Source organism: Hylaeus volcanicus, chromosome 4 (genome assembly GCF_026283585.1).
Source record: "Hylaeus volcanicus isolate JK05 chromosome 4, UHH_iyHylVolc1.0_haploid, whole genome shotgun sequence".
In the NCBI taxonomy this organism is placed as follows: Eukaryota; Metazoa; Arthropoda; class Insecta; order Hymenoptera; family Colletidae; genus Hylaeus; species Hylaeus volcanicus.
This window is the reverse complement of record NC_071979.1, coordinates 5,157,356-5,171,971: the sequence shown is the minus strand read 5'-3', so window position 1 is coordinate 5,171,971 and position 14,616 is coordinate 5,157,356. Positions and strand designations below refer to the sequence as shown.

At 37.9% G+C, this 14,616-nt stretch overlaps 1 protein-coding gene across 11 annotated transcripts in view; it reads right to left on the bottom strand.

Annotated features, from left to right (window-relative positions):
• Window positions 1-14,616, bottom strand: part of LOC128875411 (potassium channel subfamily T member 2) — a 217,497-nt gene that overhangs the window by 50,710 nt on the left and 152,171 nt on the right. For all 11 annotated transcript variants that reach the window (XM_054120963.1, XM_054120962.1, XM_054120957.1 and 8 more), the window contains 3 exons: window positions 6,458-6,537; window positions 4,705-4,804; window positions 3,221-3,419 (listed from right to left, as the gene is read on the bottom strand). In XM_054120963.1, the coding sequence (XP_053976938.1) occupies window positions 3,221-3,419; window positions 4,705-4,804; window positions 6,458-6,537 (379 nt within the window). The remainder of the gene's footprint in view (window positions 1-3,220; window positions 3,420-4,704; window positions 4,805-6,457; window positions 6,538-14,616) is intronic.

Below are 14,616 nucleotides of genomic sequence, written 5' to 3'. Positions count from 1 at the left end.
ATAAAATAAATTTCTCAATGGAAGGCTTAGTAGCAAAGTTTTATTGTATTTTACCTTCGTTGCTCTTCCATATTTATAAATAATTGCAATTACAGTGAATTAATTCAAACTCTATCCAATGAACTGAATTCTATTTTCAATTACTTCTATGTAATTAATCCTCTGACCAAATGGTTGTCTACGTGAAATTATATAAACGATTCGCAGCAATTTTAAGTTGCACTAATCGAATCTGGTCGATTAAGACTAAATGGCGCAAATATTATTGATTTCCAAGATTAATTTTTAATTTAACTGTCTATATCGTGGTATAATATGTTCCAAAATGATTTATAGTCCTGTCGAAGAAACTTTAGGAAGCGCATGTTGTACGACTCGAAGCATTTCGAATGTTCCGTCGCAGTCAATACGGAATAAGAACGTTCAAAGTCTTTTGGTTCTGTTTTTTTTTTCTAACAAAGACTTGAAGCCAGAAATGAAATTGGAATTTATGTGAACTGCGCGAGACAAACTTCCCAGCGGCTCCGTCGTAAGACTTCCGGAGGTTTTCCGGTTTACTTTTTGAAGCGAAATGAGGAAAACTTTCGAATTGAACTGGGCATGTTTTGCGACTACCTACAAGTCGACCTAGAGTTGGCAAAATTTTTGTATAACATACACCGCGACGAAATTGCATCGGTCCAAATTGTCTCGACAAGACCAACCGTGGAAACTTTAACGCGCGATTCCCATGACGTTCTTCATTTCTCCGTGAAATTCGTTTAAATTGCGTGTTCTGTCATGTGTTCATTGAATCTGTAAAAAAATCACGACGAAACTGCAGAACGACGATGAAGCTTGAGCGTAAAGCAGCGAAGCGTTCTACATCGCTCAAATACGGACGGAAATGTTCGAGGAATTTCAGATTCGAATTTTATATTGCACGATGTAGTTGTAAATCAGAATGAATCGAGTTACTCTGACAATAAACTGTACATTTTGCTCGTGTTTTCTCGTTACGAAAATTTTTACAAACGAGTCGCACCGACTGGACATTAAATTTCAATCGACTTTCGACTAGTAATGAATTTCAATCAACTTTAGTCCGATATTTTCTAATGTTACGAGTTTAATTCTGACGTCGAACAGCTGAGAGTAAGGTACTAGTTTAACGATCAATTTTTTTTAACGCACTGCGAAGGAAATTTTAGACAGATAACAAGTAATTTATTGATCGTTTATTTTTTCTTCGTTTTAGTAAAATCATGGAAAATGAGGTTCGAGTACTTTTACGTTATTGCTGGAAGCAAGACTGAATATAATATTTTCTTTGTTGCTTCAGTAATTTTAATGACTTCAAAAAATTACACAAAATGAAACAACGTATAAAGTTCGTTCGTTCGTAATATATTATATACTGAAAATATTTATGTATCATACATATTATCATCCCTGACCAAACAACTTTCACTTCTCATTTCGAATATATGTACATCATTAACTCAGCATAATTTGAATTAACTTTAATTAAACGAAACCGCAAATATTAAATTCCTCTTATCGTATCCTCTTATCATATTTTCATCAACTATGATTAATCAGCAATGTAATACTGAAGAGTGTTAAAATATCAGTCTTTATCGTTACGTACAAATGTGCATTACATTTACTTTAAAAATGTATCTTCTGTCATTTGACTAATAACCGAAAACGATCGTGCGCCACTGTTTCAAACTATATGCCAATTGTCATCGAATTATCGTAATAATCATCGAGATTCCAGATTCTCTCACACCTGGCCGAGAATGCATAAAGCATATCGACCTCTCGCATTTTCAGCGAGATTCCTCTCAGAATGTTCTCCGTGATCGGGCGTACTCTTTGTGAATTTTCGCCTGACGCGTTAAAAAAAAAAAAAAAAGAATTATAATTCGTAGACTCACGCGGCAAAGTAAAAGCGTTTCCCCGCTGAAGCCAGCAAATTGGCTACAGGCTTGGGAAAGCTTTCACAGTCGATCGCGGTGTGTAAGTTTCTGACCCCGTTCCGCGCGCCGCGGCGATGCGAACTTTCAGCATCCGTATTCCTGTTTCATTTATCGCTCGGGAGAATGTCCAGCGATTTAGGCGAGCAGAGCGACGTATCATGCAGAAGCGAGCAACGATGTAAAGGAGAGAAACGTACGTCGGAGAATGCACAGTGAGGCGTTCAAAACGTTACTACTGTGAAATAACTCGCCGCCTTATTGTCGCACTGAAAAGCGTCGAGGAATATTGAGTTTACCGAGGGCAGCGTGTATAGGATGCCAGTGATGAATGAAATTCTCATCTGGATAACGAAATTTTAATATTCATTGAAAGATAAACAACATTTTATCGGGTGGTTGTTCAATTACTCATTCGTTCAGAGTGAATCGCAAATGGATTGTATAAGACAGATCGTAAATTTGTTTGTGTAATACTATAATGACAAATAGAATATTGATTTTATAAACCAAATTGTAATTTCCTTTTCAAGCAAAACGTACATTCACCGTACAATTCAAATTACCTTTTTCTTTTTAAGTAAAACACAAACCAATTGTATATTTCAGTTACTAATTCCTTGTAAATAAAAGAAAATTACAGATGATCTTCAAATTCTTCCAAAATATCAAATATGCTCACAAAATGTACAGTATTAATCTATATAATCTAATACTATAATGACAAATAGAATATTGATTTTATAAACTAAATTGTAATTTCCTTTTCAAGCAAAACGTAAATTCACCGTACAATTCAAATTACCTTTTGCTTTTTAAGTAAAACACAAACCAATTGTATATTTCAGTTACTGAATTCTTGTAAATAAAACAAAATTACAAATGATCTTTAAATTCTTGTAAAATACCAGATATGCTCACAAAGCTTACAGTATTAATCACAATGGTATTATTTTGACACGCTACCCTTTCGAGTTAAACGAAACTTGTACGCTTCAATTGCGAGTTGCGCGGAACGGGAATTTAACTACGCTGCAAGAAGCTTGTTTGTTTCCGTTACAGGAGCAGGCTCGAAGAGCCGAGTACTAACGATGATTAATTAAGAGCGTTTAGGCATTGTTTCATTTTATTCGTTCCACGTTTCCGCGAGGCAATAAAGGAGCGAGCTACTTCGAGCGGGAAATTTAAGCGGTCGAACGAGTCGAGCCCATCGAATATTATGCACGAAATCAAATTTCTAAGGATGAAAGGATGCGTACCTTGTAACCTAAGTAGGCGAGTAGCAGGGCTTCCGTAAGCGATACTATTGCAAGGATCACCTGGACGACCCACAATTCCAACGGTCTTCTCACCCATAAAATCGCGTCCCAGTTGATGGTCGGATGCTCCTGAAATTCTTCCTCCGTGAGGTTCTGGGACGCGAGGAACTCGGTCTTGTTGCCGGGCGTGCAACCATAACTAGAAAAAGGATTTTTAAAAGTGGCTAATAAAGTTCCAGTAGCTGCGGACAGGGTAGACATTTTTTAAAAGCTTTCGTCACAGTTTAGGGAAGTTGGAGCCGAAAGAAAATTTTTAAAAGCATCAGTCGATGATTAAAAACTAACTGGCGGAACTTCTCGTTTACGCTTGGTCTACTGTTACGAGAAATTCAGAGAATTATTAATCAAACATTATTACACAAACATTACTTAGGAATATTTACTGTGATAAGAATACTAAATTTGTATTTTTTAATTCAAATTGAAGGACGGAGTTTCTAGCATCTAATAGATAATTATTATTTTTATTCATGTATGTTACGTCGTTTGGGAATTATGGCGTCCACGCTCTTGTTAGACGGACAAATACAGTGTCACCGAACAAATGAAAAACGCAATAAAGGAAGCATAGGAAAATATTACGCTCGGAGAGACAGTAATTTACAAAGTATAAGAGATAAGGGACGATATAGAAACAGAGAGGGAACGAGAAAGCAGCTAGAGGGATAGATGGGATGCAGAGGTGGAGCGTCTAGGAACCTTAGCCCTTTTTTAAGAGTATCGCGGCTCTTAGAGACTCGCGGCAGGAAAACGCAATACCGTTTCAGCTGCAAAGTCTTATCTCGGCTTTATTTTCAGCCACGACCCTCGTTCTACAAAATATCGTAACCTTGCATAAACGTTGCGTTCAAATCGCGAGCCGGAATGGGTTCTTTTGCCCTGCGAAGAAATTCTTCTGGGGTCGTTGTGTCGCTGCGAAACGTCCCCGATAAAACAGTAGGAAGATCTTGATAACAAAAACCGTGCGTTCGCTTTTGCGAAAAATTTAGTCATCTTCCGCTAAAGTAATATAGCAAGCCTCTAATCAAATGTATAAATTCAGGGCTTAGCGGAATCTTCGTTATGCGAAGGTTTAATGAAACGACATAACGGCAAAGAAATTTTCCAGGATTCTATTAAAACGCATAAACAGAACATAGTGGCGTTTATAGGCTTCTGTTTTGTATAAAATGCAATGGTAAATTGTTCTAAATGATAAGAAACGTGCTAGAAAGGAAAATTTTATTAGACTCAACTCTCGACTCTTGGATTCGAGTCATGCTGTGACCAATTGCAACAATAATTAAGATCCGTGGTTCTGTACTTTTCACTAACACGAATGTAAAAATTATTTAATAAATAGTTTGATAGATATCGCGCTCCAGTCTTTTCTAGGTTAAGCATACATATGCATTCAAATTCAATATAAACATAACGCAACTCACCAAGTCGCGTAAGTTGGGTCGTTGTCGGTGATGACTCTGAATATGTATAAGAAGCATGTTAACAGCTTAAAAAACAGATTTGCCAATCGTATCCTCAGACCTGAAACAAAAAAAAGAAACTATCATGTTCAAAAGAAATTCGCTGTTTGGTGTGTGGCCCAACATATAATGTAACATTGTAGAAGTAGGTTTTTTTTTACTCTTAGATAGATGTCTTTTAGAGTATTCAGAGATTTCAAGAATATTTAGATGATGTATAATTATTTTACTTTGTTTAATTACTATTGGGATTTGTATCGCTCCTAATGACTCTTCACTACCACGAAGAGAATTTTTAAGTGTAACTGAACCAACTACTATCTTAACATTTGTAGAACTATTCCCGTAAATAGTGCAAATTTCGTTTATGGTATCGCTGGTACTGTTGCCTGTTTCTTTTTTAAACGATGCAACATTCTTTGATTTTCCATACTAAAAAGTGTAAGAAATAGAGAACAACTCTACAATCCGAATAAAATATCGTCCACGATAGTTAGACGATGACTAAAAAGAATAACATCAACTTCTACGAGATAAAATTGTTTATTTGTATAAACAGTGCCAGACTGAACAACTGAGCGTAAATCGCGAGAGAAACTTTTGGGGCAACCTAATATATCGCGCGGCAGTCGAAGTGTTGAGCTTGTAAAGCGAGCAAAGTGGATAAAATGTACACGAATAGAATCACCTGGTCCATTTCGCAAGATCGAATGGCTGAAGTAAAATTTCAGAAAAATCCCTGTCGTGGCACCTGTCGCGCGCTTCGACGGAGCAAAGGTTCGAGCGAAATCAGGAGAAACGAATTTGTCACGTGTCTGAAATGTGTGTTGAAGATTATCGACATCCAACAAGCAGGAAACAGGCTATTTTAATCGTTTCCTTGTAGCGTTGCAAGGCATCGATCTCACCGCGTTCGACGTGCAGATGCGAGGGCGGATACGCAGGGATCGAGGCTGGTATCGGCACGTTATCCGTTATCGGCTGCTGCCAACAGCTTCAAAAGATTATGCCTGGCCCCGGCGGACATTCACATGGTTGCCCGTGTCACGATATCATGGCGTTCGCCGAAATTACGTTGCTGGCATGCAACGGGTAACGTGCCTCGGAAAGGAATTTCCGGTGCTGTGAACTTTTTCGCGAACAAAAGCTTGACAATCTCCGTCAGCGAGCGGCAGACGTCGATAAAGGGTAAACGATCTTCTGCTCGTGACGGGCATCGAGTGTTTATTCCATGGGGCTAAGGTGATCCTTCGTCGACATTTTGCTGCATAAATTAATTGAAAATATAGGGTGCCAAAGTGAAGGCCCCTTAACTAACTCTCTTGGTTTTTGTGACATGAAAATTGTTTATAGCATGCATTGCTTAGAATCGGTTCGGAAGTTCCAGAGATCATCCCTTACGTACGAACAGATTTTACATCTTTCTTTTTTATTTAATGTTCTACGTCGCATCGACATCAACGTCATTAGCGTCGAATTCTGGAATAACTTATATTTTGTGGAAGAGTTTGGTTTCGTCAAGGAATTGAATGGTATCTTTAATGTGTTTTTCGAGGGTGAGGGCTGTATGCAGGTTTATCTTGAATTCGCGGCGTTGAGAGGAGAGTTTTTGGCAGTCGTATAAAAGGTGGTTTGTAGTGAGTGAGGTTTTACACCTTTATAGTATCACTATTGATTAAAATATTTAGCTGTATTTAAAAAAAATTATACTCACTCGAACGTTGGTTCTTGATGAAGTACAGCTGAAGTCGTTCCTTGAACGTGTTCTCGTTCACGTAGTATTCGACACGAACTCTGAAATCAAAAAGAACGTACTACAATTAGTACATGACATCGGAAACATTTTGTTAAAGCGTTTGATAGTTAAGTAACTAGAGATGTTGAAAGAAAATCCTGTATATGTTTAACAATATAATATCGAAATTATTACAGTATATAACAAAGTTCGATTCATTCATTACATGGAATAAGAAGCTATTCGTTTTTTATTTGTGTGGCCATCTTTGTATGCGCACAGGTGTGTGTGTGTGTGTGTGATTCATGAGCCCTGACCATTAACACATGTTGTAATAGCATTCCTGAGTAAGATATTCAATAAAACTACAAACTGTAACAATTAATAAAACCACACACTTTATTGTTTAATAAAAACTGCAACATTCGTTACTCAAAATTGATATCTAGATAGTGGTTTCGACCATCGCTCGGTGACTGCAACAACCTTTCTTCAAATACGTTACGAGCAGGCCAGAACTTACATCATGCCTTCCGTCAAGCAGTCATTCCTAGGATCATCGTTTCGATTAATCGACTTTCTACCGCACTCTGAAACTAGTTTTGACATCACGAAATTCCAGATGTCCTGGAACGTTGTTTTAGAGTTATCCTTGGGTATTAACGTCAAAACGACTCATCATTCCAGACGGAACACCAACTTTTCCAATTCCATTTTAACCACCATCTTGGATTCGTTCCATTAATCGCGAATGAAAGGGCCATGAATCGAATTCAGAAACAGTGCGGGACGATAGTTCAAGTACATTTGCATAAAGCGTACGCACGGAAGTATCCCAGCGGACTGCCGTTCTCGTTATCAAGTGGGAAGTCTCTGATTACCATTAGATAGTTAGAGCCGCTCTTCTAACAAGGAGCATTTATGAAGTGTCCCCCTCCTTCGATTTGAATGAAACATTGCAGGATTACAGAACCAGGATTACAGATCCGTCCATAAGTCGCACCCTCTGAACCCTCTCTGACCGAATTCTATCATACTATGGATAAAAATAAGTAAGGTACCATTTCGAAAAATAAATTTCCTTTTTAAATCTCTCACCCTCTCCACTTCGCTTACAACAAAATTGTTTACTCCGTATAATGTCCCCCCTTTATACCGAATAACTTTAACAAAAACATTTTTTTATAGCTTCTTCCCCTCGTGAGATTTCCAACCATTTAAACAAGACCTCCGGCGTATTAAGTATTTCCCAATGAAAATTCGTGGATTTTGTTCGTTGAAATTTGCTGTTCTAGCATCCAGTTGAACCGATTCGATCGAACGGTCATCGTTCCGCAGTCGATCGTAAACCGGCTCAGCCGCTATTTATACCGACGGATAACGCGTCAGCTACGTCGAGAATAGCGTCGCGTGACGACATCGGGTCGGCGTCGACAGACGGTCTGTCGTACGCGGTCGTTCCAAGTTGTTGAACTGGTTCTTTGACCTAGATAACGTCACGAGAGTGCCTGACCTACGGTAGGCCGGTGAACGGAACGGGCTCAGACCGATCGTCGATCCGGGGGATGCCCACGCGGAGACCTCCGAGCTCCGAGAGGGTTGCTGGAGAAAGGTTCGCGGGGATGCATGTGGGATTGCAGTCGTGCGAAGCACGGTACGGATAGCACTTGGCGCTGTGTCAGCGCGGCGTTAATTTACACCGTCTACTGAAAGTGTCAAGGTCAGCTGGGATTACGATACAGACCCTTTCGGCTGTTTCCTCTTTTAGGAAGTAATTGTATTTAACTAGAGTTGGCTATATAAATCCCAGGCTGTAGTTGTTGGATTTTCTCTTCACTAAAAGAGAAAGTTTTCGTTACAAAAACCATCTGTGCGCGTTTGGGTTTCGTTCCTAGACACAAGTCCAGAGGGTGCAGCTGCGTCCCATCTTGGGTTGTTTAGACGAAGTATGGGACCGATAGGGTCTATAGTACGAAGAATTTCGTTAGTGATCTCACATTCATTCATTCGAGCTGCTTCTTTCGTGCAGAACCGACGTGCCCTTCCTGGTGTTTCTAATAAAGTTTTAAAGTCAACTGAAAAAGAAAAGTCTAGCTCATTTATTCCACCGCCTATATTCCAATAGTAATCAAGGGACAATTTGACCTATGGATGCTTTATCTTTTTTTTGATCAAGTGAAGATTTGCGTTAAACCTACAAATTTCAAGCTCCACTTTAAAGGTTTACGTTACAATAAGTGATCACGTAGTAGGGTCGGTGAATTTGTCTAAACTGCGTACAGTATGAATAAAGATATTTAAGGTGTCGTTTAAAAAAATTACTTTGTTTTTTTATATCTTCTCCGCCACTTACAACAAAATTATACACACCACATAATTTATCCACTTGAACTAAAGCACTTTTGTAACAAGATTTTTCTGGTAGCTTCGTCCCTTCATGAGATATTTAAACATTTCGCTTTAAACGAATCCTTTCGTACTGCTGAGGGGAGAGCGAGAGGGGTAGGTCGGGTATGCCTTATACAGTAAAGACTGGATAAGTGCAAGAAAATCGGGACCCAAACATTGCAGTTATCCAGTCGAGGTTTTTATTCTGTGTTTACATTTGCCTCAAGTAGAGCGTAGAACGTAGAAAAGGACAGATAGTGAAAGAAAAAGAGGTCCGAGGAAAAAAAGCAGTGGACATAGTACCGAGTACAAGTACATAGTAGCGCAAGTACGGGACCGAGTACTTGTGAGAAACGCGCAAACGCGCGATGTTCCTTTTACTGGCGAGGACAGAAGATGCCACCACATATCTAACAAAGAGTTCAGTATGAATTGAAAAAGCAAACATAGAAATGCCCTTGAAATTCATGAGATTGCACAAGGGAAGTGAAATTTGAATAGTGCACAGCGTAGCCAAGTGCAAACAGTGTCATTCTCGCCTAAACTCAACATTTACAGAATTATGCAAACGTTTTCGGTCACGTGGCCAACCCTGGTACATTCGACGCACAATTCCGACGTCATTGCGTCGTCTCGCAGCCACGGACAACATTTGCAACCGTCTAATTAACTCTTTCGTAACCTGCCACACTAAATACACAAACTGGGTGCTGGGTGGAATTCACGGAACACTGTAACTGGATGCCTGTGGAAATGTATCATTAGAATGAGAATGAAAATGACAACAATCGGATTATAAAATAATGCTTGCAACCACTTGTGTGAAATTGAAAGAAGTGTACAAGTTGGATGTCCAGATGGAACTAACTTTGAAGTGATACAGATGGGAATATTAGAATTCATTAGAAATGTTTAAAGAAACAATTATAAATCAAGCAGTGGCAGGGTATATTTATCGTTGTTTTGAACGAGACATTAATTTTCTGAAAGGAAGATCAGAGCAGTATATCAACGAAGAAAGATATATAAACTCTTGTATTTTCACTTGTGTGAAATTGAAAGAAGTGTACAAGTTGGATGTCCAGATGGAACTAACTTTGAAGTGATACAGATGGGAATATTAGAATTCATTGGAAATGTTTAAAGAAACAATTATAAATCAAGCAGTGGCAGGGCATATTTATCATTGTTTTGAACGAGACACTTATTTTCTGAAAGGAGGATCAGAGCAGTATATTATTAAAGAAACACATGTATAAATTCTTGCACTCTCTGTGAAAATTACGTCAAATTACATCCCCAGTAAGTTTGCTATTTATTTGAAAAATTATATAATATTACGTCTGCAATCCCACATGCATTATATCAATCTTAAAAAGCCACGTGAAATCAAAAATTGATATCTAATTACATTAGTAACAACGTCCTATACATTTGAATATGATATAATTGAATTACCTCGGTAATAATCTTTAGGATTTCAAGGATGTTGGAAAATTGATTCACTGGTCATCGACTACATGTATTACATTTAATAATAACGGGAAATTACGAATGCGGTAGCAATCATCGTTTGTCGCGTGTCGTGGAAAGTGTGAAACACGTAATAAGAGGAGCCGCGTTATCCACGACTAATTACAGTGGATGTGTCCGATAATAACCCTATTCGCCGCGGGTGTGCCGGTTGCGGTGGAATACGCCACGCGCGTTAACGGGCGAATGAAACTCGCGAAACGTGCGAAATGAATACGTGCATCCCTTCCCGTCGTTGCGTCGAAACTTTCGGTTAGATTGGGTTGCGCCGCGAATCGGGCATGCAAACGAAACCCGTTTAGTCAGTCATGAGTGATATCGCTAGAGAAACTGGCGTAACGTGTCAGTGGAGCCGTGATCGATTCGTGCCCGCTGTTTTTCAGACAGCACCGCCGCTACGTATACTTGTTCCGCCTTTGTCAAATCGATTTATCGAGCTCCTTACAGTGTCGCGACTTTTTGCGCGTTGGACAAACAAGAGGCTCGATAAGTCGACGGATAGGATTTCCAGTGCCGACGCGATGGCGTGAAACTCGTGAATACATTACCTATCCCGTATATCGGCTTTTTGCTTCGACTTCTGCGCGATTCATACTGGCGACTTGAACTACCGGACACGCTCGTTCCCCCAGAATGAAGCGATACATCATGTTGCAATAAGAAGTGTCACGCGATTCCTTCAATGTATTCCTTCCAAGAATTTTCGCGTACAATTCACTCTAATAATAAATGAATTATAATATTTCGGTTCTGCGTTGGGAACGTTATTGATCGAGTCTCGTACAGTAATTGGAAACGAAAAATGAGAACAAACTATTATTTTATGTTCGTGTGTTTTTTGTTTGACTTAGAATATATCGACAGTATTCTGGGTAACGATTGTGCAACGGCACAATCAAACAAAAAGAACAATGTACGTTTTTACCTTATTTTTATATACATTTGGAAAAATATACAGAAACTGAGTTCGTGGAAATATCGTAGTCGTAAACGAAGAGCAAAATTAAAAATATAAAATTGGGGTTCCGGAATGGGGTCAGATGGTTTAATAATTTCTCGTCCTGCTTGTAAAACAGTTAGTAACGGAGAAACATAAATAAACAAGTAACAGAGTATATTTGCCTTGGAAGAAAACAACGATTTCTTGTATTCATAAAAGTAATTATTAACAATGCCTAATATTATAAAATCTGTACTTGTTATGCAATCAAGGACCATATGCAAAACAACGAACATTTTAAGAATCATTCATAACATTGAATACATATGGGAATATCAAAATTCGTTAAAAATATTTATAGAAGAAATTATAAATCAAGCAGTGACAGGGAATATTTATTATTGTTTTGAACAAGATCAGAGCAGTATATTAACAGACTTTAGCTTTTAATGCAATTTAGATTGCAGTATATTATTCACATATACTATATTTTCAATATGCAGATAAAATATTATGATATTCCAAAATAAGAAAAAACGTATTTTATCATTTTCGCAAGTTGTTGTGATTATATAATTTAACAATATAATTTAACAAGCTTCGGTATAGACAATAAAGAGTCGAATGAAATGCGTGCTGCTTTCCTATTGGAATGTCAACATCCTGGCGTTGGCATTTCCTGCACCTGATAGGAAGTGAACTTTACGACAGTTAGGTTCGCAGCGGGACCAACACGCGATGTCACGCATACCAGAAATTTGCCTGTCGAAATCCCATTCGAAATCCGATTATATAATCGAGAAAGCCCGTATTCGACGTGTAAGTGGGGACTTCCAAACTGATTCGGAGTAAAACCGATACGACTAATCTCCGCATATGGATGAATTCTAAAGTTCGATGCAGCGATCCATTGAATCAGTCGACCGTAAGCTGAAGTACACGAAGCTCGTGGACCCATACCTCTTAACTCAGGAATCTATAAACGAGTAACCGGATTAATTATGACATTTCTATCTAAAGGCTACCGTCGTTCCGTGCCCAATATTTGTAATTATATTATTTAATTCACTTTGCAGTCTTTGAAACTATATTTCATTTCCCAGAAATTGAAATATATATTTTTACAAATTTAAGACTTCTGGGATTATATACGCAGTCGGTGTAAGTAAAAACTAATAAAAAAAGAAATAACAGGTTAACTCTGTTGGTTAATTATTTCTTCCCCTAAAATTTATTAATAAAATAAATATATAAAGTTTTATTTTGAATTGGTTCCTGTATGAATACTTATTACACTGCTTGTATGTGTTTTAGTTGAAAGTTACTTTGGAATGACCAATCTTCTTGTACTGTGAATATTTATATTATTTATTCTCTGACTGTAAGAACAATTTTGAAAATTATCTTCGCTGTTGTAATTTTTGAGATACAGGAAATTACCTCGAACGTGACTGTTTAACGTCGAAATTATATGGTTTGTAAAAGCTAGTCTCCAAGGAACGACATGTGAGATGCGTAGAAAATCACAGCAATCAAAGGAAAGGGGAAACTTTTTCGGTTTAACGAAATTAATGACTATGCTCTCGTTTCGATCAACGTTGGAAGCTCGATTCGTGGTAACGAGTTCTGGAAACTCTTTCTCGGAAATACGCGAACTGACCGTGTTCTGTAGTGCATTTATACGAAATAGGAATTATACGCGTCGTGAACGTTAAATTAGGTCCGGATGAATTATTAAAATCCTTATCAACAGACTGCGCTCCAATTGTAGATCACTATGCAATCGTGGGGGGTAGCTAAATCCGAGAATAAACGGTAGCTCGTAAGACTATTGTTCTTGGGTTAAAAGCAGCTATGGTCGTCTTCAGTATTTACCTTTCTAATTAAATGCTTTATATTATTATACAAATTTTATGTTGTTTTGAATCGCGTTTATTAAATATTGTTTATTTAGGAACAATTATAGAATATAGATTCCAAACAGCTTTATTTAAAAGTTACAACAATATAATAAATATTCAAGGAATTCGTATCGCACCGATTAATAACGAGTCTAATTTTTGTGACAATTTTTTGAACCGAAGAAATCTGGCTGTATTTACATTTAATCTCATTTTCATTCGAATTATATTTACTATTTGGAGTCTAGGAGAACAGTGAAAGTGATTTGTCTTAATATCGATAATTATCAGTTTCGTGAATAACCGGTAATTAAAATGCCACGATGATTCTTGGATGAAGAGTACGCAGACAAGCATTTTATTTAGGATTTCTGTAATGGGAACGCTCGAGCTTCTGCAAAAGAATATTACCAAGAATTCGCTAATAGAAGTGTGCCGCATTATTCGGTGCTTATCAGATTCCATGTTTAATTGCGATTATCGAAAGTATGTCGAGTGCACGCCATTATGTGTCAGGAACGTCGATCCGAATAAATTCTAAATTTATTTCACACTGTTCTCATGAAAAGCCCGCGAAGACCCTCCAATAGTGGATATACTAATTATACATAAATTATGATACAAAATGAAAAATAATTCTGTACAGAAAAACAGATAGCAAAGTTTGTGTTTTATAAGTTCAAATAGGGAAGCTAATTCTAATTTATAATTTTTAAATCAAACATTGGATACACAGAACACGTGGAGAATATATTTCATAAATAAATATAATAGAATTAATATTTCAAAGTACGCAGTCTAATCATTATATTACTCTAACGGTTTCGCGAATTAGGTTCGTAATAGTAGAAAACCCAATCAACCTGAAGATTTGTTGTTCCGTTAGGAAACAATCATCTTTCTCCATTTATATCAGCATAACAACATTGTCTAACTCTAGATTCGAGTAAATAATACATATACATATACGGCGACAGTTTGGCTGTCCACGTATCATCCACTTTCCCTTCGTCTGCCTATAGGGCTGACCACATAATGGATTTTCCACTTCAGGAAGGAAATACTCGTCCGGCCACGGAATTGTAGCTCGTTACTTGAACTCGAAACGCCACTCGGAGCAATCTATATAAATTGAGGGGAACGTTCTCGTTCCTCGTCCACTCTCTACGTTTTCCTGTTTCCTATCCCTGCGTCCGTCACTGTTTGTTTGTCTCCGTACTCTGCGTTCTGCGCACCACCAACACGAGACTAAGCTTCGAAACGAGCCTATTAAACCAGCGAAGAAAGTTCGAGTCTGAATTGTTCGACGAATTTCTCGACATTGGACGTTAGCAGAATGGTCTTGGAACTATCGTTGCTTGCATCTCAATTCTTGT